The sequence below is a fragment of the Rhopilema esculentum genome, chromosome 6, assembly GCF_057945365.1.
Source record: "Rhopilema esculentum isolate cy_ngs chromosome 6, ASM5794536v1, whole genome shotgun sequence".
Taxonomy (NCBI): Eukaryota; Metazoa; Cnidaria; class Scyphozoa; order Rhizostomeae; family Rhizostomatidae; genus Rhopilema; species Rhopilema esculentum.
Window position 1 is genome coordinate 12,048,018 of NC_142820.1, and position 25,860 is coordinate 12,073,877.

Genomic DNA, 25,860 nt, shown 5'->3' on the forward strand with positions numbered 1-25,860 from the left:
ACCTTTGAAATTATTTTCATTTATATGAAAATCACAGTTCTTATGATTAATGAAATTACAGCTGCTTTCCTTTGGTCCTTACCATTGTATATGTTTTTGCTGTTTCACGTCATTACACATTCTTTCTGATTATTCAAGATATTCAGTTAACCAAGGAATTCAATACGTTTTCGGTAATTTTTTATATCATAATTGTAGTTGTTTTGCAATGTTTATCTCGGGCATGAGATTTACGTTAAAATAAATCAGTTTGTTTGGAAAACCTTTGAACAGGAAACAGCTTCCGATTTTGAAAAGCAGAGATAATTTTCTCAAATAATCATTTCTTATGCGAATATCTATTTTGATGCGATCTAAGTGCTGAAATACAATTTCGATGCAGTGTAATTGTGTAAAATGAAACTTTCCCAGTTTCCTGTTATTCTGCTTTCTATTCTGTGGCTTTTTGCACGTTGCACAAATTTTGCATCCTGCACCAAGCATATTTTCCTCCAGATCGAGCGTCATTGAAGAAGGAAAATAAGTGATCCGCGGCTTCAAATTACACTTGAAAGAAAAGAAGTTACCAACCGGTTCATTTCAAAGGTATTTCAAGGTGAGCTTTTTTTTCCGTAAAATAACAATTTTTGCTTTTCTTCCAACCGCCATTAACTATTGCAATACGAATTTCGTGCCGTTAGCAATTTAGGCAACCCAACGGTGTAAAATTGCTTAAAAATTCACTAAACACAAGGAAATCTCATTTCAAATTCTAGTGGTATAGAGCTTTGGAAATTTGCTGTCAGTTCTGCAATTAAGTGCGCTTTACAAGCAAAATAAACATTGGAATTTACAATTGAATAAAGAGGTCGTGTTTGATTCAAAGTTCTAAAAAACCTGTTTACGGTGATTTCCTCAGGTTACAAAAACATCAGTTCGTTATTCTGTTATTCTGTCGTTTTATACCTATCTTAGTTTTCTAACCCTGTCTGAAAACTGAGTGTCTTCCATGAAAACGATCTACAACTCTGGGGTCAACTACCACTTGGTTCATTTCGTATTAAATCTACGGTTAGGGTGGGGGGGGGGCAGCCTTGCGAATGAGCTTTCTTCACCTCCCGGTGCTCGAATTGAAATTATAAAATGTTGTTCGTTTTTGCAGTAGAATGTTTTGAGACAACAGCACGCGATATACTGCTTAGCCTGCAGAAAAGTCAGGAACGAAAAGCTCAATGCGTCCTTGATAACATCAAAGAATCAGTTGATATTGCCTCAAATTAAAACTACTACTTGTGGCAACGACAGTTCGTCGTTTCGTGGCAGCTACTTATGGAATTCCCAGTCAAATGACACGAAATTGTGACCTCCGCCTGTTCGTTAAAGACAGATGTACAAAAAAACGAGCTTATGTACATTTTATGGGGCCTTTATGGAGCTGTTTTTGCAAACAGGGTATTTCTCGTTAATTATTTTTGAAATGCAAATGCAAAATGTGAATGGTTGGTGTTTGTTAGTTCTACAAAATATTTGCTTAAACTAAGATAAGGTCTTTGGGAAGGCCGAGGACTTCACCTCATAAACTCACTCGTTGCTAGTTGACGATTTACCACTTTATATGGACTTAACCGTACCCAAAAAGCTCCCAGGTTGAGCTGGAGAATTTCGGGGCAAAAAGACGGGACTAATGACTTCATTTGTTGTTTACTAAATTTTCACTATTTTGCTATCATTTTCTATAAATCATTTTGAAATCTTTAGAATCGAAAGGGCACTAAACCGAGGGGCAAATCACTCCAAGAAAATCTCGTACACTTTTTGTGAAAATCCTATTGTTTTATCTGAAAATCCCTGGAAATCCTTTTGTTTTAGGGAAAATCTCGTACGCTATTTGCAAGAGTGAATTGCCCCTCGACCTAAACTAAGTCTTAGCTCAACTACTCGCTATTATCCTGTCAAAATTTTGGTTTTACCATTGCAGATAATTTTTCTTATAACTGTTTAATTTTTTACGTTAATATTGTAATTCTAAGTATTTCAAAATCCTCAATAAATTTCAAAAATTTGTTGCCTGGTTTAGCATTTTTATGTTTATTTTTGAATGACAATGTTTCAGCGTAAAGTTATAGGTTTGCAAAACTTCACATTTTTGGTTGTATTTTGATTTGGTGTTGCAATACTTTTGTCCATGTATTGCATGGTTAGTGCTATTGTTAAAACAAACTTTTAAGAATGTTAAAGTAATAAAAATCAAAATGATAGAGGTTGGAGTCTGTAGCAGGGAGTTGTGTACATACCCCAATTTTCAGAAAAGATTTAGAGTTACCTCACGAAGGTCCCCTTACTCTGCATACATGTGCCCCTGCCTCAAAAAAAATATTTCTTCATCCTGGTCAGTGGTGGCGCTAGGGAAGGGCTAGGGGGGCTACAGCCCCTCCATCGGAAGCATCTAGCCCCCCTATCAGAGGAAATTTTGGGTTATGGTCGGAGCAAATTTGACAAAGTAACGTACAAAAATTGCATATTTTTGTCATTTTAGCCCCCTTGTCGGAAGCTCAAACCCCTCTGTCAGAAGATTTCTGGTGCCACTTCTGATCCTGGTTAAATTCACCTGTCTAATCTTGAAAGCAAATATTTCTGCATGACGTAGGGAATAAAAACAACATTTCCAAGAAGACTTATGTCCGCATTCTGACACTGTCGCCTGTGTTCCGTTTACCAAAGGTATAGTTACTATGACAACAAACTCTCGTTAGATAAAGTGGTTTTACATTATAGTTAAGTTGAATTCTTCAGAAAGGAAAAGCGGCGGACATGAGATCACATGAAACTTCTTATACCTGTGCGCAGTGCTGAGGAGAGGGGGGTCAGGGGAGTCACTGACCCGGGGGCCAATGACTTTACGGGCCCATAGATAATAACTTAGTCAAAAGTTGATAAATAGCAATTCAGCTTCTCCATTGTCAAAGCCTTTCAATAATAGAAACAATAGTCGCAAAAGCCTTGGAAATAAAGTAAGGTAGAAGCAGCAATAGTATTAACCCCTTTATGTAACTCTAACAGCGCTAATAGCTTCCGGTAATTGTCTAGATAGTTAACAAAACAATTCTCAAGACTTTGCATCTGTAAAAAGGTTAATTATAGAGATATAGTCAAGTTTTTCGGCAATTTCAGTTTCCATGGATATTGAAACCAGTGAGCTAAGCCTGTTTTGGTCAATGGTAAAGCGAAGATAATACTTAATGAATTTGAGCTTATTGGATGATATTTCGCCTGATTCAACACTAGAAGGCAAAGTCAGAAACAAACTTAATGCAATGAAAAGATTGGAAAATAAGCGTTGCAAGTTAAAATGCTAAATGAAAGGTATACAGGAACAAAGCAATACGACGACGAGAATCCAATGTCACGAAATAAATTGCAAATTGCAAGATTCACAGAATCCGGCGGACAGCCTATCCTGCGGTTCTTCCTTCTCACACTAAAATGCTAAAGCTTGTTCACAGCTAAAACTGAACTGACAGTCTGGAGTCATTTGCGTGGAGGGTACAACCTGAAGGGGCCAGTTATAGACATGCCTGGGAGAGACAATGTGCCTGAAGGTTTTTTGAACTCTGAATTCTAGGACATCTTATTTGGCTCTACTAACCGCCAAGAGCCCTAATAACCAGTAAATTCAATTTTTTAATCAATTCTTCATACTACAGTCATGCTGTTATTTCTAGTCACTTGCAGTCTTGGATGCATAAGATAGCAAGAAAAAATGCTAAAATAAAGTTCATGCAAAGCTAAAAGTAAGCAAAATCCACTCATTCGATGTTCTTAAGAAAAAATCGTTACAAATACTAGAGATTGACTACATGTTTCTAAAGAGTAGATATTTTAGGTGTCTTTTCAAAGGGTACTCATCGATTGTGAAAAAGCAGGAGCTGTAGTGGGCCAAATTCTCTTTACGGTTGCCTTCACGTGGCTTTTCATAATTTTTCCTTATAGTTTGATCTAATATAGTTACTTCGTCTTGCATCAAAAACATAATATCTATCAATTTTTAGCATTGTTTATTGGCGCCATATTGAATTAAAAAGTATGGCCAGAAAAAATTTTTCTTGACATTATGAGAGACTGGTTACTTGCTTCTCTCAAGTATACACCAATTAGGACACCAACTACGGCCACTTCGGAAATTTCTCCAAATTTCATTACATACGACCTTTTTATGCTCAGATTTGGCTTTATCGTCATTATTGGCTGGATACAATTTTTTCAGATTGTTTGTGCTTGTATTGTAGATTTAACGCAGAAATGAGGCTGTAAGTCGAATTGGTGTATTACGTGCTTCGTCTAATTTGTTTAAATAAGAATAACTTCGCGGGAAACATGTCTAGCCTTGGATAAAAAAAATTGGAAAATGAACAACATCTGTTTAGAGATTTAATGATTTAGAGGACAAATTTTATCAGCAAATCAATCCTGCAACTTAAATGGTTTACAAAACTGTTGTTTAGCGGTCTTAGAAAAAATTCATAGTATAAAGATGTGGAACAATTAATGTAATAAAAACCATTTTATGATGCCATTTGATCTCAAGCATAAAATAAAAACTTTAGAAAATTGAGAGGTATTTTTATAAAAAATCCATTATTTCTTCTAGAGCACAGTGACATAAAGACTTTTTATACTGAGTTGAAGTTGAATTTATTGGATTGGTGCAGTGCAGATAATCAATATGGCGAGAGCATGTTGCAGTCAAAAAATGAGCCTAATAACAATGATTTGGCTTACGACATCTTTCTTTTTTGCCGAAATCGTTGTAGGTTACGCGACGAATTCGATGGCACTTGTTGCCGATTCCTTTCATATGCTGTCAGATGTAGTGTCGCTTTTTGTCGGGTTTTTCGCATTAAAGGTAGGTTTTCACATTAGCATTTATTTATTTATCTTATTTATCATATTTAAGCACAAAAACCCTATCATCTACTAACTCCAAAAAAGTAAAGATCATATAATGCTGGCCTTCCTAGGGATCGTGCTTTGGGAAAGAATGCTAATTTTGCAGGAATTCCTTTAATTTCTGTTTGAACGTGGTTATCGTGGAGCACATTCTTATTTGTAACGGGATTTTATTCCATGTCTGTGCACCACAATAGAAGAAACTCCTTTTGGAGAATTCTAGGTTTTGCCTTGGGGTGTCTAGGTGTGGGATCTACTGATAAGTCTTCCTTTCAAATTGTCTGGGCAGATACAATTTATTATTTTGTAGGTCACAACTGCCCTGTCAAATTTTATCAAGTTTGAGACCAAAATTGCAGCTCCACATGTCCTGTAATCTTGAGCCTTCTATTGGCGTGCGCGCTCTGTTTTGTAAACGCTGAAGATGATCGAGCTTTGTGTTTGACAATTTGCCGCATAGTTCATCACTGTATCTCAAATGACTCTCAAGCAGTGCCTTATAGACCTGATCCAGTTTCGATTGCGAGAATATATTCTTTAGTTTCAGCAGGGACGAGAGGATATTTTTTATTTTGCCTTCAAGGCTATTATATTGTTCATTCCATGCCAGGTTTTCGTCGACCGTAATTCCAAGATATTTCACCTTTTGACCTCGTTTGATAGGCTCTCTCAGTGGCGGCTTCAAGGGGTGGTATGGGGGGTAATTTCCTTCCCCCCCCATTTTTTTGAAATTATGGTATACATATTTCTTCTAGAAACGGATTAAAAGGCGCTGGGTGGGGCTATATCAAATTACTTAAAGAAAGCTAGCCTGGTACAAGTCACTGAAACTAGGCAAAAGGGGCGTGATCCAAATGACCGCGCCCTCCAACTCTGTAATGGCTGGCGCCGCCACTTGGCTCTCTATTTACATTTACTTCTAGTGGACCAAGGGTACGGTTGGTTTGTCGTTTATGACCAATAATTTTGACATCTATTCTGTTTTATCAGTATTCAAACCATCCAAACTATGCTTATTCTGACGTAGTCATTCTGCAATATTGTCGATCTCAGCTTTTAGATCATAACAGAGATCGTAGATATCTTCACAGAACAGGTAACACCGGTTTCGTCCACATACATGTTTGAGGTGCATTTGTAGGTAGAGAGCCCTAAATTAATGCAAAATGCCCAGTGTATCCTTTTGAGGGGAAGGGAAAGCAAACCGATTGGTAGTATGCTTATTCTGTGTCGTCGGAACGAAATTCATGTTGAACGGCTGCCTATCGTATTGATTGCATAATATGAACAACATGGAGGTAACTCAGTACAGTTCGAGAATCATTCAGAGGCTCCAGCCTCCAACACTTCTCCTATCCACCCCATTCATCAATCACCCCTACCTCCCCCACCCCTTCCATCAATCAACCCTTCCCCCATCCAACCCAGCCACCCGTTTCATTTTCATCTTTCAACTTGTTCGTTTCTTTCATTTCAGATTTCTCAGCAAGATCACAGACATAATGTTGATAAGAACACATTTGGATGGGTCCGCGCGGAGGTTCTTGGTGCCTTGGTGAATTCTGTTTTTCTTGTCGCTCTATGCTTTTCTATTCTGGTTGAATCTCTGAAAAGAATTGTGACTCCAGAAGGGATAGACCAGCCTTTGCTTGTTTTGGCAATCGGTGCTGCCGGCCTTCTGATCAACGTTCTCGGAATTTTCATATTTCAAGGTTATTATTTTATCATAGATGTTCGTTAATTAATTGGTAATAAAATGTGATATACAGTTTTGCAATGGTTAGGGTAATTTTAGATTATGGCACTGTGAAGAGAACATTTCCTTTAAAACTTGAATTATTCAGAATCTCTCGTTAAGTAAACTGACGATTAATTTCAGGTCCTGTGATATTGCATCACTTAGTATCTCATTTTCTTTTTTCTTTATGAGCAAAACATGCATTATGTTTTTGTTTGGCATTTAAAAGCGATCCTGCAGATGTATCATGTACGGTCGTAAGGGTTGGCTGCTAGCTTTTGTAAATGAGAGCATATCTTTATCTAGAATTAATAAGAAAAATGGCCAGTATCTGTTCTGTCAAGAGGTAATTATAGAGTCTGTTCTGTGGTAGTCAATCGTGCAAGATAAAATGGCCAGTATCTGTTCTGTCAAGAGATAGTTAATCGTGCAAGTTTTGATTTATGTGTGTCATATCTCTCAAGGTCACATGGGCCATGGTCATAGCCATGGTGGTCATGGTCATAGTCATGGCCAAATAAAGATAGATGAGTGTCATGGAACCAAAGGGGGCCACGGTAGTCAAAGCACTGAGCTGACAACAGTTGTTATCGTGAATAAGATAGTGACCGACCAGGATGCAGTGGAAGTTGGGGATAGGAATGACATAGCTTTGGAGGAGCATATAAACAATGAAATTGGCGGCCTTTCAAACAATATAATCCATACGACGCCCTCAAGGTACAAAATGGGGATGATGCTAGCTGCATTACAGGCATCGGAAGATGGTAAGGAAGCCAATACCAGTGTCACAGCAGCAACAGGTAAGAAATCTACTTTTCTCCAACCTTCTGCGTTTTCGTTAAAACAAATGTACCATGTCCTGTACATGCAAGAGGAGTTCTTCGCAAAATGGCAGTAGCTAAAACAGAGTGTACCTGCATTTTTAAAAATACCGAATACGCTCACTTTTATGAAAAAAGTTTCCTTAACAATCATTTTTATCTTTTCTAAATAATCTGCAACATTACATTCGAATTCGCTGGATGCTAGAGTTTCCAGTGATAAAGCAAGCTGATATCTTTCAATGCCAATCGATCCGATTTAGAGGAATCTTAAATTCAATCAATGGTTGTACTGTCAATAAAGCATGAATGTGTATTCTTTAGAAGTAGCATTGGACGATCATCTTAGACTAAAAAAACATATTAACAACTTTGTAATAAAGCTGGAAAGAAAGTAACCGCTCTAGCTAGGATTGCTTCAAATATAAGTGAATCACATCTATTTTTTCCTCTTATTTGGGTTGTGAAGTCAAGCAGGCATCGAATTTATTTTTAACTTAATTTGTAAGGTTTTATGCACGGCCCCCTGAAAAGCAATCTATCGATTGACGGGGTTACCGTGCTCAAAGAAATTAAAATGAAATGAAAATGAAATGAATGATTTGTAATAGGAAAGTTAATAACTGGATAAACAGGACTCATGACAGCGCCTTGAGATTAGCAATTAACCACTTTTGGACAACTTTAAATGAAGTATAAAACAATCAGTTCTAATAAGAATAAATTACAATATCTTGCGATAGGAATGTGTTAAATATTTAATGGTTTAAATCCACCAAATATAGATGAAAAATATTTCATAAAAAAATGTCCATATATTTTTAGAATTTTCCGTTTATAAACAATGAAGTATTTTGATTTAAAGCTCTAACATACAGATATACCCAAATGCGGAATTCGTTCCCGAACGAAAACATATGCAAACTTTAGAAATATATCAATGAGAAATATCTCAGAGTTTTCATCGCTCAATTGTACTTGTGTCTCTTGCAAGCCTTACAAGTGCAACATTGGTTATGTATGAGATGTAGTTAGACATTGTACCAGCTTTACAAAAAGACAAGATGAAGGAATGTGACACTTTAGATTGTTATAAGTTTGTCGATAAGATCTCAAGTTGGTTGGGGAAATGCAATATCGCATCATTATAGCTCAAAGTGGAACAAAACTGTCTTATTTTTCATCTTCAACTTTTTTGAACCCTCACTCCCTAATGGCCTAGAATGTTCAGCATTCAATATACTCCTTCCTTCTAATTAATGTATCCATCTATCACAGATGTTGAGGTAACTGAAGCTGAGTCAAAGCCTAAGAAAGTCAACTCGAGCGATCAAATGAACATTAAAGGTGTTTACTTGCACGTTCTTGGTGACGCCCTTGGTTCAGTAATTGTGGTTTGCAGTGCACTGGCTATATACTATGGCCGGGGAACATGGACTCTTTACATTGATCCTGGCATGAGGTATTATATATAATTTTTCCTGTTGCATGTCTTACAATCACAGCCAAAGTTCTTGATCACTTAAATGAGCTCTTGCCAATGCCAATTCAGCTATTTTTCTAGAAACGATTATGTCTACTATAAAAGAGTGTACAAGATTAGAAAACATGATTTTAGAGTGACTTGTCCAAGCTGTCAAAACTGTTCAGGGTACTCCTTGACTGAAAAAAAAGTAGAGGAAAGGAATCAAAAATGTTAAAGCAAAGCTCTAGCTTATTAGTGTTCCAGGCAATTTTGGCACGTATTATAGCTACGACACGACAAATACAGGCTTTTGTCTGTTGACCATATCAAAAATGCAAAAGTCTTATCTTTACAAAACTTTACTGTAATCTGGAGCAAATTTCTATTCTAGATCTCCCTTTATGATAATTTTTGCAGCAGCATTTTACAACAGTATTTTCCTGCTTATCTTAAAACCGTGCATCACTGTCAAGATAAAAATAAAGTGGAGTGAATTATAACGATTTTCTCTCTACCTTTTCGCAGTATCATCATGGTTGCCATCATCCTCAAGTCTTCTGTGCCCTTATGTAAGTGCTGTTTCTCATATGATATAAACAGTACTTCAGTTTTATTCAAATGTGTGATAGGCCAGGGCGATTTTATCTCTGTAATGAACCCTGACCCAAATTTCATGCGATTGTCAAGTTTTGTGCATCTTCCTACAAAGCAAACAGGTTTTACAGCTGGAAGATCAAGTTTAAAATGCATCCAACATAAGCAGTTATCAAAAGTGGTCTTTTAAACGGTTTGAGACGAACGGTGAATTTTCAAAATTGCTTGAGCGGCCTATTTTAATTTTCTGTAAGAGACGCAGGATATGCTGTCCGCGGCAATAAGTAATAATCTTGCAATGAGTATTAATACGGAAGATTTTTATAAGATTTTTTTTTTAAAAAAAATCAAAAACCAAATTATTTGTGTTTCAAATTAAAGTTTTCAAGTCTTGTCGATTTTGGGTGCGGTTGCCCCAACTCCCATAACCTTTACCCTCTTTTTCCACCGTTTGGACGTTTACATGCAATTTACCTAAGCCATGTATATTTATGTTTTATCAGTTTTAAGTTTTCTAATTAATTTTATTTTGGCTATTAAAATTCCTTTATACAACATCTTATTTTTGCTTTTTTAGTGAAAGAATCCAGCATGATACTTTTGCAAACGGTACCCACACACATACAAATTAATGAACTTGAAGAAAAACTGCTTGGAAAGGTATTCATTAGTCCTTCTGTCTTATTCGTGTCTTCATTAAAAATCTCTATCAATTTTGAAGCATCCCATTTCCAACTAGAGTTTAAAGAAGCATTAACAGTCATGGGAAAAGAGTATTTTCTCGAAAGATTGGTTTTAAAAAAAGATAGGTCTCGATCCCCACATTTTATCATTCCTGTAAATATGATGACAAACATTGTACTTCAAAAATTGCGGGAAGAAAAGTTTGGCATCTTTAGGCATCAATAAGCGAATGCCCTTTAGTCTTATACCTCAATAAGCAAGAATATGACAGCTAAAATGATCTGCACTATTTTTTTTAGTTTCCATCAATCGTCGAAGTTCATGAGTTTCATGTTTGGCAACTAGCAGGAAGCAAAATCGTTGCTTCTTTGCACCTCAAGCTTCTATCACGTGGTGACTACATGCAAATATGCGAATCGCTTAAAACGTTCTTCCATGAAGAAGGAATCCACTCTACTACGATCCAACCGGAGTTTATTGAGGTAACTGTAAAAGGCTATATTTTGTTTCTAGCTTATAGAAAGCAGTTCATAAATTGATATCAGGACAACAGTAAATAATTTTGTGTGATCTGTCTATAGGAAATTGAATGGATTTATCCTAGATAGAAGTTTCTACAATGCTCTTAATGCTAAACTGTGTTCGATTATAATATAAAAAATTGCACATTTATTAAAATTGACAAACAGAGAGCGTGAAGAATATGAAAGATAGCAATGATTTAGGAGAGGTTGTGGGTTGAGTTATCTTGAGGGTAAGAAAAGAGACTGTTTTCAACATAAAAACTTCGATTTTAGTTTCCTTCAGATTTGAGAAAAGATGCCTTCCTTCCTCTAGTCTTCTAGATGCATATTTTTCATGCCAGATACTAATTATTATGCTATTTAATAATGGAAAGTAAAGAAAAATATTCCAATCTATGACGATTAACACCTTTTAGGATCAAGTGAAGCATTCTAAATGTCCTCAAGGGTATTCAAAAAGTAAGCTCTACGTTATGAAATCTACAGAATACTATTGTCAAGGGGAATTAAATGCGAGGAAATCGATGAAAAATGGCAAGTGGCATGCTCCTGAGACAATAATCACTTACAATAGCTTATATGTAGCAAAAAGGAAAGTGTAGAATTTATTTTCATTGCAGTGCAGTGAACTATCAAATATTTTTGCCATGTTTCGCGTGCATCCTTGATAAAGTATAACATCATCACTTCCAACAAGGTTTTACAACCTTAATGCGTGCTATTAACTAGAGCCCTAATGGCATTTGTTTGCCTAGCATGAAAATGGCAAGGACATATATATATAAATAGATGTCAAATCGAGCCATCGAATTTAATGATCTTTGATTTTCAGGAGATTAAACCATCTGCAAAAAAAGGGTTATGTTTGCTGAAATGCGAGAGCCTTCAATGCAAGGACAGTGTTTGCTGCAAGCCAAAAGAAAGCGCACCAAGAGGCGAAAGCAGTACACAGGATGTAAGTAGACAGACAAACCTGATATAAGTTGTGAATAAGGAGGAAAAAACCAAAGTGATGAACGCCAAGATCACGGTTAACTTGAAAACAATTTTAGTGTACAATCATTACTGATGCCAGAAAACTTTGCTTGAATTATCGCGATTCATTCTTCTTTTTGTCGATTTTATTCAGTGAAATTTCACGGCATCAAGAAGAGTGTGTTAGAAGGAAGAACCGCAGGTTACGCTGTCCGCCGGATTCTGTGAATCTTGCGATGGGTTTAAATACAAAGATAAAATTCACGAACAAACCAAAACGATGACGAGAATCTAATGAGAGAAATTTTCAAAATAGATTAAATAGAACGAATGCAAATATTTCGCCCCGGCATACAGGGCTTCATCTTTATCAAGAAAAAGTCTTAGAAAAATGCACAACTGCTATGTGGTGTTTCACACATCACGTATATTCGCTTGGAAAATATTGAGATTTCATCTAATTACAATGAAGATTCATCTCCCTAGAACCACTTTAAGCATATGCCAGATTAAACAAACATGGTTGACAATCTATATCTCGAATTATTTTGTTATATAGTTTAATAACGGAGAGGACGATCCCTGGTTTCTACCAAAAAGATTTATGTCATCCCCTGACGTCATGCCCCTTTACCATTCCTAGGCCATCTTGGCATGCTTTGCGAGTTTGTAGCTGCTATAAGAATTACACCTACCCTTATTATCATTTCATTCTCTGTTACAATGTCTTATACTTTATATTTATTTAGTTGGCCTTAATGGGCAGATCACAGAGCTCATACTTGCTTTCTCAGCTTTAGCGCTGGTTATTTATAAAATGTAAATAAAACACGTGCTTACATAAAAAGAGGTCTGGGTCTAGTGTCCTACAAATGCTTGTATATTATATCTGTTCAATTTACATTGGTAGACCGTTCGTTGAAAAAGTACAGCCACATTTCATCGATCATTTTGTTTCATTAATTTCAGATCGTTATAAGCTTGCCAAAAGAGCAGGACACAACAGCAAATGATGAAGCAAGTAAGATTTGACCAAGCAACCTTGACAACGAAGTGCGTATGGTAAATTTCATCTTGTTAACCCATCAAGTCATCGAAGAGGAACAAACTGGGAGGGTTAACTGAGATATATTCTGGTGCTGAGACCTTGTTAGATAAATTCTCACTATGTCTATAAGACAGTTTGTCATATTATTTGCATTCTCTAAATCTTTGTTTAGAAGTAAAGTGTATTTTAGTTGTGATAATAAATCATAAGACAAACTATTTAGATTCATAGTTTTATTTTAAACATATTTTATTTTGTAATGATAAATTTTTAACGTATTTTAAAGCAGATCATAAACTTGATCAAAAATAGATAGTGACGTTGCAATTGCTTAAGAAATTAGGTTAAACGATAAATTAGGTTTACGATAAATCTTAGACTAAGATTAAAACACCTATTTTGTTGGTTTTCGCCAAATGTGTATCTGTTGAGGTTATTTTTGAAATTTATCCAATGGCCACCTTTCTAGCCACAATTCAATTGCTAAAAAGCCTAATGGAATATCATTGGCAATGTTCAAGCATCTGATCTAACGACTTTTAAATCTCGTTGCGACACAAATCTTTCTGTGTATGAATTTTCTTTGTCCGTCTATACTCTTTAGGTAACATTTTGACTTGGAGTCTATATGTCATCATAAATATGATAATAGGAAAATTTTAGGTGATATTTAGTCCTGCTTTCCTTGTATCAATCAATGTGACCTTTGGATTCTAAAACTTCAAATTGCACTCGGGTTTACAGATTAAATAGAAATGTCCGAAAATTCTTTTCTAGAATGATTATTAAGTTGTGAACTGAAAACAGATTTAACACTGACTCTTCACGCAGCTGCCAGTGTTTAAAAATAAGATTAAATCTGGTACATATCCATTTGGTCCCATCACGCTTTTATCCAATTTCGGAGAGTAGCAACTTTTTAGAATGTAATCATTCTTCTAAAAGCAAAAGAATGACTGACAATGGATTTTAAGGTGCACTGAAACTGAGGTTCTAATTTATCCAAAGTATCAAAGGTTTTCACTTGAATATGAATCTAAATAAAACAATCATGTTTGAAGATAAACTCTGTCAGAAAATATTCTCATATTTACATATTTTGTGTTTATTTATGAAAAAAAAGTGTTTAATTAAGCCTCCTTTAATCGGTGCTATTCTTATACATCGTTGTAACTGGAGTGAAATTGGCATTATTGATGTTATTGCCAGTCACTTAATGAAAGCTTCGACTTTTGAAGTATACCGTATAAAAAAAATATCTAATTTAAAGAAGCTTTGTCTTAGCCTAAAATGAATGCCTTTTTCTATTCTATCTAAAAGAAGAAATTTGCAGGCAATGCTATTGTTACACAATTCTGAGCAGCTTTTCCTCTGTAGCATTTAATTAATTTCACATTTCTAAACTATCTTGTAGCATTTTTCAGCAACAAAATACCATGTTAATATTGTTTAAAATTATCATTTCTATTTGTATGATCATGATATTTGCTATTTAGTTTATATTTCGTCTTTTCATTGTACATTGAAATCATGATACCAAAGCTTTTATCTCAGAAGCTGGCTGCTCACTTAGATTCTGGTTTCAGATGCATGTCTGATTAAGATTGAAATTATGCTACCTTATATTTTTAATGAAAATAAATGAATTACTGTAAATCAGAGATGACTTCACAAAATTGACCCTGGGGGGCTAATAATCAAGTTTAGTGACATAGGAGGACCCACCATGGCTAAGAATAGTTTTGAAATTAGGCCTTCTAGAATGGCTAAAATGCATCTCCAAGACAAAATTTAACAAATTACTATACCGCTCAGAATATACAATTTGACGGTTCTCAGAAAAACATTGATAATTTTTTTTAGGATAAATTTTGGGAGGGGATGAGTCATGCTAAAACTCTAGTGACAGACATTGGGGGAAAGAGAGGAAGGGCGACCTTTTGTTCAGAGTGCACACCGATGTGAATAACAAGAAGCTGTTGTATTGATTGAGAGGATTTTACTTTCTAAACAGGAACGTGCATCTTCTTTGCCTCGATTATTTTCAGTAGGCCATATTCACGCATCCAAAATGCAAACATTGCAATGATACAGAAATTTATCTACTGAATTCATTTAAATAATTGAAATATAACAAAATGAGTTAGTGAATAGATCAAATTAAATCAAGCAGTAGATGATTTGTTCTTATTTCATTTCATAAACTGTTATAAAAAATGATAAAAAAATACGGTTTTGTCTTTGAAAAAGCTTCAGCTACCCTCTCCAGCCCCCCAGTGGTGCCCTGCCGGTAAATTGAATGTTCCTAACTATTTGTATGATCACATTGAAATTATAAAGTCGTAGTACAAGCAGATAGGACTGGTTCATTGACAGTTGCGTGTTAGATTCAAGTTTCTTTTTGATTTGTAATTAGAAACTAGAATTATTTGTATTCGAATTAAAGTAAGATTGCAAACAAAAACAAACTAAGAGCCGCAAACTTTATGGGGCTCTCAGCAGAAAATTTTTCTATATTATTCTTCTTTGAAGCTGGTATCCAGGGTATGAACTACGAGTTCAAGGGGCCCCAAACCTTTATGGTAAATGGAAAGTCTGTCGATTAAAATTCTATATTTTTTTCTTTAATGTTTTCCTTATGATCATAATTGTGAGCCTCAAATTTGTTGTATCTTTGGGGAATCTTTGAGGAACTGTAAAATCCTTAGATTTGCGGGCCCCGGCTGCCTCTATTACGCAACTGTTGATTGATACAATCTGACGTCATCATCCAATCAGCTTTCGTAATCAATCGCAACATTCTGTATAAATTCAAATCTTCGATCAAAGAATATCAGAAAATTACTTTCGTCAAAGAGAGAGGACTTCGGATTTACTTTTTGAGTGTAATACACGGTGGAATACATATTCCAATTGAATTTTGCTACTAAAATTGCTACAGTTGTCAACCGAGAAGCTGAAATGTGGTCGAATACTGGCGCTGACGAATGCTATGGCTTTACAAACGATGCAAATGTGCAGGAGACAAATCCTGAACAAAATGCAACGGAAGATCACACGGAATCGTATGAAAACAGCGACAGTTGGTCAGCGTATTATCAAAACTATCCATCCAACTTCAATGGAGCAGAGAACTACGGGTTTGCTGGCTGGGGAAATTACATCGACCCTCAAGGCATTTGGAATCAGAGTAGCACATGGACAACAGAATCATCACAGAACCCTGAATCTTCTTGGTCAATGGATACTGACGAAGTTGGAAACGCAGAAATGTACAACGGATATTATGCTGAACCCCAGTACAGTTCCTGGCAAAACGAGCAACAGCAGCAACAGCCGGGTGGAGACCAAGCCATTGATATTGTTCCTGAAGAACAGCAACCGATGGGGGCAAAATCTTACACTGCGTTGGACATGGAAAAGTGTGATGACATCGCCAGCCTGGAATCAATGTATAAAACAATCATGTGGTAAGTTATCTATTTATCTGCTTCTAGTAAAACAAACAAAGACGTTGGAAATAACTGGCAAACTCGACTTCTAACTGGACTAAACAGATATGAATTTTTATTGCTAAATTTTGATTTAAATTTATATTAGATAGAAACTGATGATATATTTTAAAGAACTTTCTAGATAATTAGCCATAGGGGCTAATGAAATGGTCAATCTGTCTTAGCATCGAAAGAAATTTAGCTACCTCACTCTCTTTTTTTCATTTCAAAGACAACTTTCCATTTGTCTTATAAATTGTAAAAATGTTTGAAGATTTACGATTATAAAATTTAATTTTTAGTGAATTAGAGTATCTGGAAGAAAAAATTCACTGGGAAGAAGAAAACGGCGAAAAAGAATTACAACAAGAATACGAAAAAATCGATGTAAGTGGAAATTTAAACTTAATTGGAGTCATTTAGCCAGTGCCTTCCTTCTAAGCTGACAAACTAAAAACTTTTGATAGCATTGAAAAAAATTCATAAAGATATCTAGTAAATCAATCTTTGCTTTGCTGGCTGCTGATTACTTTCAACGAAGATAAACTTTTTAACTTTGATATTTTGATTAGATTAAAAAGACAGGAAAATAACGAATGAATAAATTACTTTAAGAGAATGTTTCTCAACTTCTGTGTGCGAAAATGGCTCTACAGGGTCAATCTTAGACAAAAACTGCTATTGCAGAGAGGCATCCAAAAAGCTTTACAAAAATTAATAATGTTTCCAGGAACAAATTGCTTGAATTTTAGATAAATTGACAATGCAAAAAGGGTTTTTGAAATTGCAAAATCACTATCATTAAAAAGTATTTTGTTTGGCTGTTCTGGCCTAATTGCAAAATAGGAACTTATCTTGATACCGTCCTGTAGGGTTTTAATACCAGTGTCTAAAGAGGTTGCTATTTATCGAATAGCTCTTATAATCAAACAATTCTTAAACTTTCTAATATCACTTCTTCATCTAACTTTAATTAAATTACAGTCACTTTACGAGAATCAAGTTGCCGTAATGGAGAACAGTCTTGCAAGCAACGAGACAACCATCTTCAATGCAGCCTACGTCACAGCCGATATGAAGACAAAAACAAAACAGATCATCGCTCAAGCCAAAAGCATTGCAAACCAAACTGACGATTACGAGGCTGCCATATTTGAACAAGAAAGGAAACTTAAAGGACAGGCCAAAATTTACGGAGAAGAGGGAAATGAAATACTTGCAAAAGTATATGAATTGGATTCGATCATTGCCGATGGAAAGCAGGTCCACGATGAGGAGATTGAAGACATTGATGAGGCCATAAAGCAGATGGAAGACAAAATTGAAGGTGTCAACAACTGCGTTGAAAGGTTTGTGGAGAATGCAAGGAAGAGCCTTGACTCAGAGAAAGAGGATCTGAGGAAGCAACTTGCAGAAAAGGAAAGAATTATTAGTGAAATGAAGAGAAAGAATTCATCGATGATTGACACCTTGAATAAGTCGGAGAAGAAGCTGAATTGGAAGCAGAAAATTCTGAAATTCTTCAGACGCTAACAGAAACGAAGGGATTTTATATCTGTTAATGTTGCAGTTGCAATATATTCTATTTTATCTTATTGCTTGAAGCACGACTTATCTTCTGTAATTTTTTAATTATATTCAAATTATAACGATTTTACTTTGAAATATTTGTTTTTATTGTCAGTTTCTACGTGAAAGCATTTTTGCATGAATGTTTTGTTTTACCGACCGTATAGTAGATAACTGCGTCCAGTTCTATAGCATCTCTTGAATATGATGTTCTTTGAATCGAGGATTGAAACCACCATATCTACTATAAAATTGCTTATCAAAGCTATTATACGATTTGAATGAAAATACAGACAAATACATTCAGAATTAACTAAAGTTTTAAATTACCACGCTAATAGGTTTAATACGAAGCGTTTTCTTGTTGAGCTTAAAGGAACAATAAAAAAGCTATTTTCGAAATCTTGATATAATGTTTCATTTTTAAGCTATTAGAAACTATAAAATAAAGATTAAGACCCATTTGTTTGCAAAAACTCTCAACTCCAAGGAGATTGACGGTATTTCTAGTAGAATCAAAATGACAAAAGGATGGATCTGTCAAAGCAATGGAGACATCTGCAATAACTTCCAGCAATTGCTGTCAATTTCATATTTTCGTGTGCTGTATGACAAATTATATTTAGGTAACTCGGTACATTTATAAACCATTATTTAAAAAAATGAATTCTTACTGAGCAGGCTGCCGAAGAGCAGCGAAAATTCTAAGAAAAATTTTTGATCGTGTATATGTGTTTTTTTAATTATTGTTTATAAATGTACCGAGTTACCTAAGTATAAGCTGTCAATTTCATTAACTGAATTGAATTATCCTTTCAAATAAAGCAATTATCATTGAGTATATAAACTTCACGTTAATAGATTTCAAGCAAGTTGACGTTAACCCAAACTTTTTAAATATTTAAAAACTCTTAAATGTAAAAATGTGTAAGAATCTTGTAAAAAACTTTTTTCATTGCTATTGCATAAATTCACGAAATACTTTTTTCAATTCAACGTTTTTTAACTTGCAAAATACAGGAAGCCAAGTCAACATAAAATTGGAAATGCAAAATCTTTTGAAAAATTGTATACTCCAAGCCTTGTTGTCTGTTTTTTTAAAGCCAAAAACTACTAAGCTAAATAGATATGAGAATAATGATGAAATTTCTTGTTACAATAACCAGGATCGCCGGAAGAGGGGAGGGGGGGGCTGGTAGCTTGGTCCACGTCCGGTCATTAATCATTTACTTATCCTTAAGAACAATTAACGCAGTAGATTCATTGAGTGCATTTGTTTTAAAAAAGATTACACCTAACGTTGACCAGATGTGCCAACATAGCAGAAACTGCGACGAAACAGAGTTTAAATGGTTTGGCCATTCAAAGCGATAAAGCAGACTCACAAGAACGTTTCAGCGATGTGAATTATTCCTTTCCAATCAGAAGATCAACAAGTGATGGCTTTTAACAACATCTTCTGTGCTTCCTCGCGAACAGGCTCCTACTGTTCGAGCCTGGACACTTTGCAACAATGTGGAGTACATTATTTCTTGTGACATGTATGTTGTTGGTCTAGAAATTCAAAAATTTTCTGGAGGGGGAAGGGTAGAAGTTGTTGCATTCTGGAAAAAAAAGAAAAACGAGTAGACGCAATGAAGATTGCAGGGGGTTCCAAGAAATTTCGGCAGGCATTATATGTATACATTTAAAATAGTCATCTAATATGATGCGCTTATCTATAATGTCATATGTGCCAAGCTGTGACACACACCATTGAGCTGCTTTCGTGCACCTTTGCTGCCAGCCAAAAATCATCATATCATCTTCACGACATTTTTCAAGGCGGCATTGACAACAAACTTACTCTTTGTAAATGTCTTTGTATTCAGTATGTTTGTAACAATAACTGAAATAATACCTACTATACACTACATGTATGATACCATGGGGAGCGAAAGACAATGGCTACCCCATGGTCAATGTAAAAGGACACATATCGGCAAACAAACTACAACTACGCTACAAACGATAAAAAAGCCATTTGAGTGATATAACAAGGATTCTGTTCCACATCAGATCTCAGGTTAGGGTTTCAGTAAATTGGACGATGTTGCAACTCAAACGTAGGTAAGAGTGGAATCCCCAAAAACTGTTTTTAAAAAAAATTTACAAGGACAAATAACATTTACTTTAAAGGACTTGGTGGTTGCAAAGGTTGCAAAAGATCTCAATCAAACCGACCAGTTTAGTGGATAAAACGTAAAGTCATTTCGAGTATATTTCTATTCAAGTCATTGGAAAGATCTTGATTACCATATAACAAAAGCTGGGTCAAAGAAACATTAGAAAGATCGGTATTTTGTACAACTGGTCGTAATAATTTGGCAGCTCTAGCGAGAAGATTTGTCGCTGAACATCAAATGAAGGGCAGAGCAACAAAAAGTGCTCCGTATCCTCAATCCCATCACTTGTTGGGTACATTGGGTTTATGGTATCCCTAAAACTATGCTTGAATTTGTGGCAATTCAATTTGTTGAGACCAACCCTGAAATGAATGATATAGGATAATCCTTTTGGATCATGAATTCCAAACACAGATTTTGTAGGGGGGCGGATTAGCAACACAGCAACAGAAGGTGCATGTCTCAATCCCCCTCCCCTCCATGTTCCTGTTAGATCCAAAGCAGCAGAATACTGAACAGACTCTAGCTTTACCATTAAATTTGGCAAAACGATATTTTGCCTAAAGTCACATAATTTAGCAGGGATATGATAAATAACATCACCATAGTTCAAGTGCAGTCGAACGTAGAGTTTATATAATTCGTTTAGAGTATGCCTGGGAGGATATTTGGAGAGATATTTCAGAAAACCAATGCCCTTCCTCGTTTTAGAGATAGCTGATTTGATATGAGCTGAGAAACATAGCTTTGAGTCCAGGATAATTTCTAAGTGCTTATGCTAGACTACTTTCTTCACAGGTATGTTATTAAAGGGAGTAACAGGATGATCAACTTCAATTTTCTTCTTTGAAAATGTTAATTCAACGGCTTGTGTTTGTGGATGAGGATTAAATGACATTCTCCAAGTGTGAGCCTATTGACTTATCAAATCCAAGTCATGGTTCATATCATTGACTGCTGTATTGGAATCTTCTACCACTGTGATGTATCATCAGCAAATAACTCAACATTACATTTCAAACCTATGGCTAGATCATTTATGTACACAAGGAAAAATAAAGAACCCAGAATAGAGCCTTGAGGCACACGTGCTGAAAAATCACCCCAATTAGAACTCTGTCCATTCATTACAGTTCTCTGCTTTCGATCCTGAAGAAACTTTAGATAAGAAAAAGAAGTTGTCCCAATACACCATATCTTTTTAATTTATGGATTAGACCATCGTCCCACACCCTATCGAATGCTTTAGAGATGTTGAGATACACAGAACGGACATCAAGGGGAGGATTACAATCAAAAGCTTTAAATATGGTGTGTGTTATTGATAGTAGCTGGCTGACTGCCGAGTCTCCAGTACGAAAACCTGATTAAGCAGTTCATGTGATAAGCATTCAGATTTTTCTCATTTTTCTTATGAACCGGCGCTACATTTGCATATTTCCATATCTTGAGAAATAAGCCAGGCCTCAAACAATTTGTGAATATCATTTTAAATGGGAGAACTAGTAAAACATCGCTTAACTTTATCATTCTCAAAGATATTTAATCCCAACCATGTGCTTCATTAGGATTAAGTGATATTATGATATTGGGTATCTTTTCCTCAGAGATGACAAAATCACTTATCGTAGTAGTAGTTGCTGGAGTATCTTGTGGAATTTCACGACCTGTGTCAATGATCGTGCATTGAAGTATCAAATAATCGTTGAAAATCTGAGCCTTTTCAGTCAAATCCGTCTCCAGTAACTCATCAAAGTTAGAGTCATAGTCCTTGAAGAGGATCCTTAGTGCATGTTTGTGTGTGCGGTTTATTCCGTTATTAGCAGCTTTCGTATAGAAAAGCCAGATCAACGGGCAATAGTTGAAATTAGACAGTATTACGGCGTTGCATATCAATATGGCCTGTGGTCTTGAGATATAAGTATTTATCTATCTATTTACCTTGTAGCACAAATTTTGTATATGATCAGTGAAAGTCAACGCGTTGTCAATCTGTATGCCCAACAATTTAACCTCATTCGTAGTTAGTATTTTGTTATCACTGATGTCGAGCCACAAGGTATTTTTTTCTTTCAATTCAAAAAATGTTCACTTTCGGAATGGTACATAATCTAGGGGAGCTTATACAGGGGGTGGGGCATTTCTAGGACTTAGGTTCAATCAACTGAGCCAACTGATGATGTCCCCGACTGATCCTACAAACACAACAGCTTTTAATGAAAAGTGGAAACTGTCGCCATTACGTCAAAATATAGTTCATAAATGTTTGCACTGCTTAGTTATGGAAAGGAATTTAAAAGGTATTCTGAATCTTTAAGGCATTCTGGGAATCAGCTGTCCTGGGTTGACTGGGGCTGATTTGGACTCACACTAGAACCATGTCAAATTTCATACAAAAGGCAGCCAACTTTCCAGCGAAAACCTTTTAGTCCTCGGTAAAACTTCTGTTCAGATAGAATTTATCTTAATTTCCAAGCAGAATTTTCGTTGATTTTCACCAGGTTTCATTCTAAAAAACTAAAGGTTTTGTTTTGAATCCGAAAATTGTCTTTGTGGTGAAATTCGTGATCACTTGACATTGAATGGACCTTTGGTACCACAGCCACAAAATTTCGAACGAGGAAATATGAGATAGGAGCGGAGAAGCAGAGGAGTATCTATCTGAAAACAAAATTTTCCTTTATCTCAGTTAGGCGCTTTTTCGCTTCTCCGCTTCTCCGCTTCTCCGCTTCTACGCTCCTCCGCTTCTCCACTTCTCCGCTTCTCCGCTTCTCCGCTTCTCCGCTTCCCCGCTTCTCCGCTTCTCCGCTTCTCTGCTTCTCCACTTCTTCGCTTCTCTGCTTCTCCGCTTCTACGCTCCTCCGCTTCTCCGCTTCTCTGCCTCTCCGCTTCTCCGCTTCTCGGGCTTCTCCGCTTCTCCGCTTCTCTGCTTCTCCGCTTCTACGCTCCTCCGCTTCTCCGCTTCTCCGCCTCTCCGCTTCTCCGCTTCTCGGGCTTCTCCGCTTCTCCGCTTCTTCGCTTCTCCGCTTCTCCGCTTCTCCGCTTCTCTGCTTCTCCGCTTCTCCGCTTCTCCACTTCTCCGCTTCTCCGCTTCTCGGGCTTCTCCGCTTCTCCGCTTCTCTGCCTCTCCGCTTCTCCGCTTCTCTGCTTCTCTGCTTCTCCGCTTCTCCGCTTCTCTGCTTTTCCGCTTCTCTGCTTCTCCGCTTCTCCGCTTCCCCGCTTCTCCGCTTCTCGGGCTTCCCTGCTTCTCCGCTTCTCCGCTTCTCCGCTTCTCTGCTTCTCCGCTTCTCTGCTTCTCCGCTTCTCCGCTTCTCCACTTCTCCGCTTCTCCACTTCTCTGTTTCTCTGCTCCTATCTTCCATTTCTGTGTACAAATGTATGTGGCTGTGGTGCTCAGGATAGAAACTGAGTAGAATTGCTGAATATCTTGTCATTAGAATCAATTCGATACTGACTGTTGGCGGTGATCACAGGGAACTAGTATAGCAAAAAGAGCATTAGGGCTACAATCTGGTTTGTCATTTGGCCGTTTTGACAGCCAAAATCCTCCAATCTGGCCGTTTTTTTAAAGCTGTTGGCCGTCGAAAATTGATTTGGCCGAAAAAGCGAAAGTTGGCCGAATTTTGGGTGCATGTTGAAAACCACAAAAATACAAAGAAAATGACAATTTCAGCACAGACAATTTTTAACATTTTGTTAAAATAAATAATCTCAAAATTGCAAATAATGAAGCAAGAAACAAAGTAAAAGATAGCAGAAAATTGAAATTGAAAGCAAGTAGGAGCTTTTGTAACATACAAAGCCATTCTTGATTACACTATTACTCCACAGGATCAGCAAAAACTTGGTTTTTTTTGTACATTTTGTTTGGCTGGCTGAATTTGGCCGTCAACCGTAAAGTATTTGGCCATCAACCATTCCAAGCATCTGTCTACAATGTAGTCAAACTGATCGCAGTTTGTTTTCACAACCATTACTCTCCATCTTCTTATCTGGTATTTACATATCAAAATGCTAGTTAGTGCACAGTCTTGTTGCAGTACGTTCGTTAGCAACTCAACAACAACTAAAAACCTTTTGTTAGAAGTTCTTGACCACGAATATTAGCCGTACTGCTTTGTACTATCGTTGCTACCAGAAAATTACATACATGGGACTTATCAAAAAAGTCGAAAACTGCATCAGAGAAAGAAGGTTTGGGTGCTTGAAATGTTGCACGTGGCTGAATATGGAAAGAAAAGAAGCTAACAACTGATGTAGTCTCGTAGCCAAATAAGGAAATGTTACCCAAATTTAGAATTTGTTTCATATCCAAAGTATCAGTCTTTTAATTGTGCGTTGACGTGTGGCAAGGTATATAGGATTCAATATTATAAGATTGTAAAACATCACGAAGTATATCAGAAAGGAAACATCAACCTTGTGCATGAAAATGTCGAAAGAAAGTTTTTCTCTGAAAATTTGAAGTTCAAACTTTAAGGATTACCGCTTCTCGTATGCACTAGATAGCATGTGGTACATCGAAAAAATGCTTCTAAAGGATGAAGTTGCTTACAGCTTCTTAAATGTATGATATCTTAACATACATATATCTTTTTTGCTATATCTTCTCTTGTGATAACTTAAAGTATTTCTGTAACATCACACCCGATTATATTTTATTCATTAAAACTTTTCATATCCTATATATATAAAAGTGTGTTTAATTATGCGAAATAAATTTATATAAAGTAAACAAGAAATGATTCCTTAAAACATTTCTTGAAAAGATAGTGTGAAAAAGATGAAATGGGCTGTTTGAGCTTAAGATTTACACAGATTTTTAAATTTCTGTGACTTACAAAAAGATTTCCTCCTCTTTATTTAATCGGAAAACAATTTTCATAGATGTATCCCTAGTTATGTTAAAGTTATGGTTAGGTTGAATGTCTTGCAAAATGGTTTTCTTTTAAATTTCATTTCATTTTTCTGATTTTATCTTTTATTCTTTTATGTTTCTTGCGTTTGTTTATTTGCTAAAAATATTTGAAAGAACATACTTGATGCTATTGTCTACACAGGAGTCACGGCAAAACTTTCTTTTTCATGGCAAAACTTACTTTCTCACAGCAAAACTTCCTTTCTCACGGCAAACTTTCTTTAGTAAAAGAATTTCCAGTGCTTGAGGGACAACAAAAATAATACTAAGGAACAAAATTTTTTGGCGAATATTAATCATGTTTATTTGTGACATTATATGGCTGTTTCTCTACATTTTTCACCACAAAGATATGATAGTCATGGCCAATGTAAATCATTACAACTATTCAACTTGAAAAGGTTAAGTCAAAATGTTCTTTGAATAGCATAGCACGCTCTAAAAGCAAATAAATTTAAGGGCCTTTTTATGTCTCTCTGTTGCCCCAAATGAAAGGCAGGAGGGATGCTTGCTCCCCTCTGCCCCAGCTCCGGCGTCCCTGACAAAGATTTGCGGTTGCTCTAGGTAATCAAAGGTAATCCCTGTATCTTTAAGATTTAAGTTAGTTCAGAAATGTTTTGCTGCGATTGTTTTGCTATTTGCAATCATTTTGCACACGATCACACGATATTGTTTGGTTACAGACTCAAGGTAGTAAACTGAAATGTTGTCGGGTGGATTGCTTGATCTAGTCACGAACAGCCATAAAATTTTACGGCTCCAGCCATCAATATAACCATGTCATGTATCAGGAAGCCGTGTGGCTTCAATTTATCGTAACCATCACATAATAATAATGGAAACTTTTCATTTTGAATTTAACTTAAACTACAATTACAAGTCTCACTATTACAAGGTAATTTGTAACTGGCTAGCCTGTTTTTACAAAATAAAACT

The 25,860-nt window shown here is 36.1% G+C and overlaps 2 protein-coding genes across 4 annotated transcripts; both read left to right on the plus strand.

Annotated features, from left to right (window-relative positions):
- The first annotated feature begins 439 nt into the window (after positions 1-439).
- LOC135686508 (proton-coupled zinc antiporter SLC30A1) lies at positions 440-14,319 on the plus strand. Of its 3 annotated transcripts, XM_089108913.1 has the most exons (11): positions 580-595; positions 3,702-3,770; positions 4,628-4,882; positions 6,404-6,638; positions 7,129-7,467; positions 8,767-8,950; positions 9,479-9,522; positions 10,125-10,207; positions 10,531-10,713; positions 11,588-11,710; positions 12,700-14,319. In XM_089108913.1, the coding sequence occupies exons 3-11, from the start codon at positions 4,703-4,705 to the stop codon at positions 12,760-12,762; spliced, it is 1,434 nt and encodes a 477-aa protein (XP_088965039.1). In that variant the 5' UTR covers positions 580-595; positions 3,702-3,770; positions 4,628-4,702; the 3' UTR covers positions 12,763-14,319. The 3 variants fall into 3 exon arrangements, with proteins under 3 accessions (XP_065058823.2, XP_088965039.1, XP_088965040.1); XM_065202751.2 differs by lacking the exon at positions 3,702-3,770 and having other exon boundaries at positions 440-595; XM_089108914.1 differs by lacking the exons at positions 580-595; positions 3,702-3,770 and adding an exon at positions 2,682-2,700.
- A 121-nt stretch (positions 14,320-14,440) lies between these two features.
- Positions 14,441-18,140, plus strand: LOC135686301 (uncharacterized). The gene is made up of 3 exons (XM_065202504.2): positions 14,441-16,248; positions 16,575-16,659; positions 17,257-18,140. Exons 1-3 carry the CDS (start codon positions 15,740-15,742, stop codon positions 17,803-17,805), a joined length of 1,143 nt encoding a protein of 380 aa, XP_065058576.2. The 5' UTR covers positions 14,441-15,739; the 3' UTR covers positions 17,806-18,140.
- Positions 18,141-25,860: the final 7,720 nt, after the last annotated feature.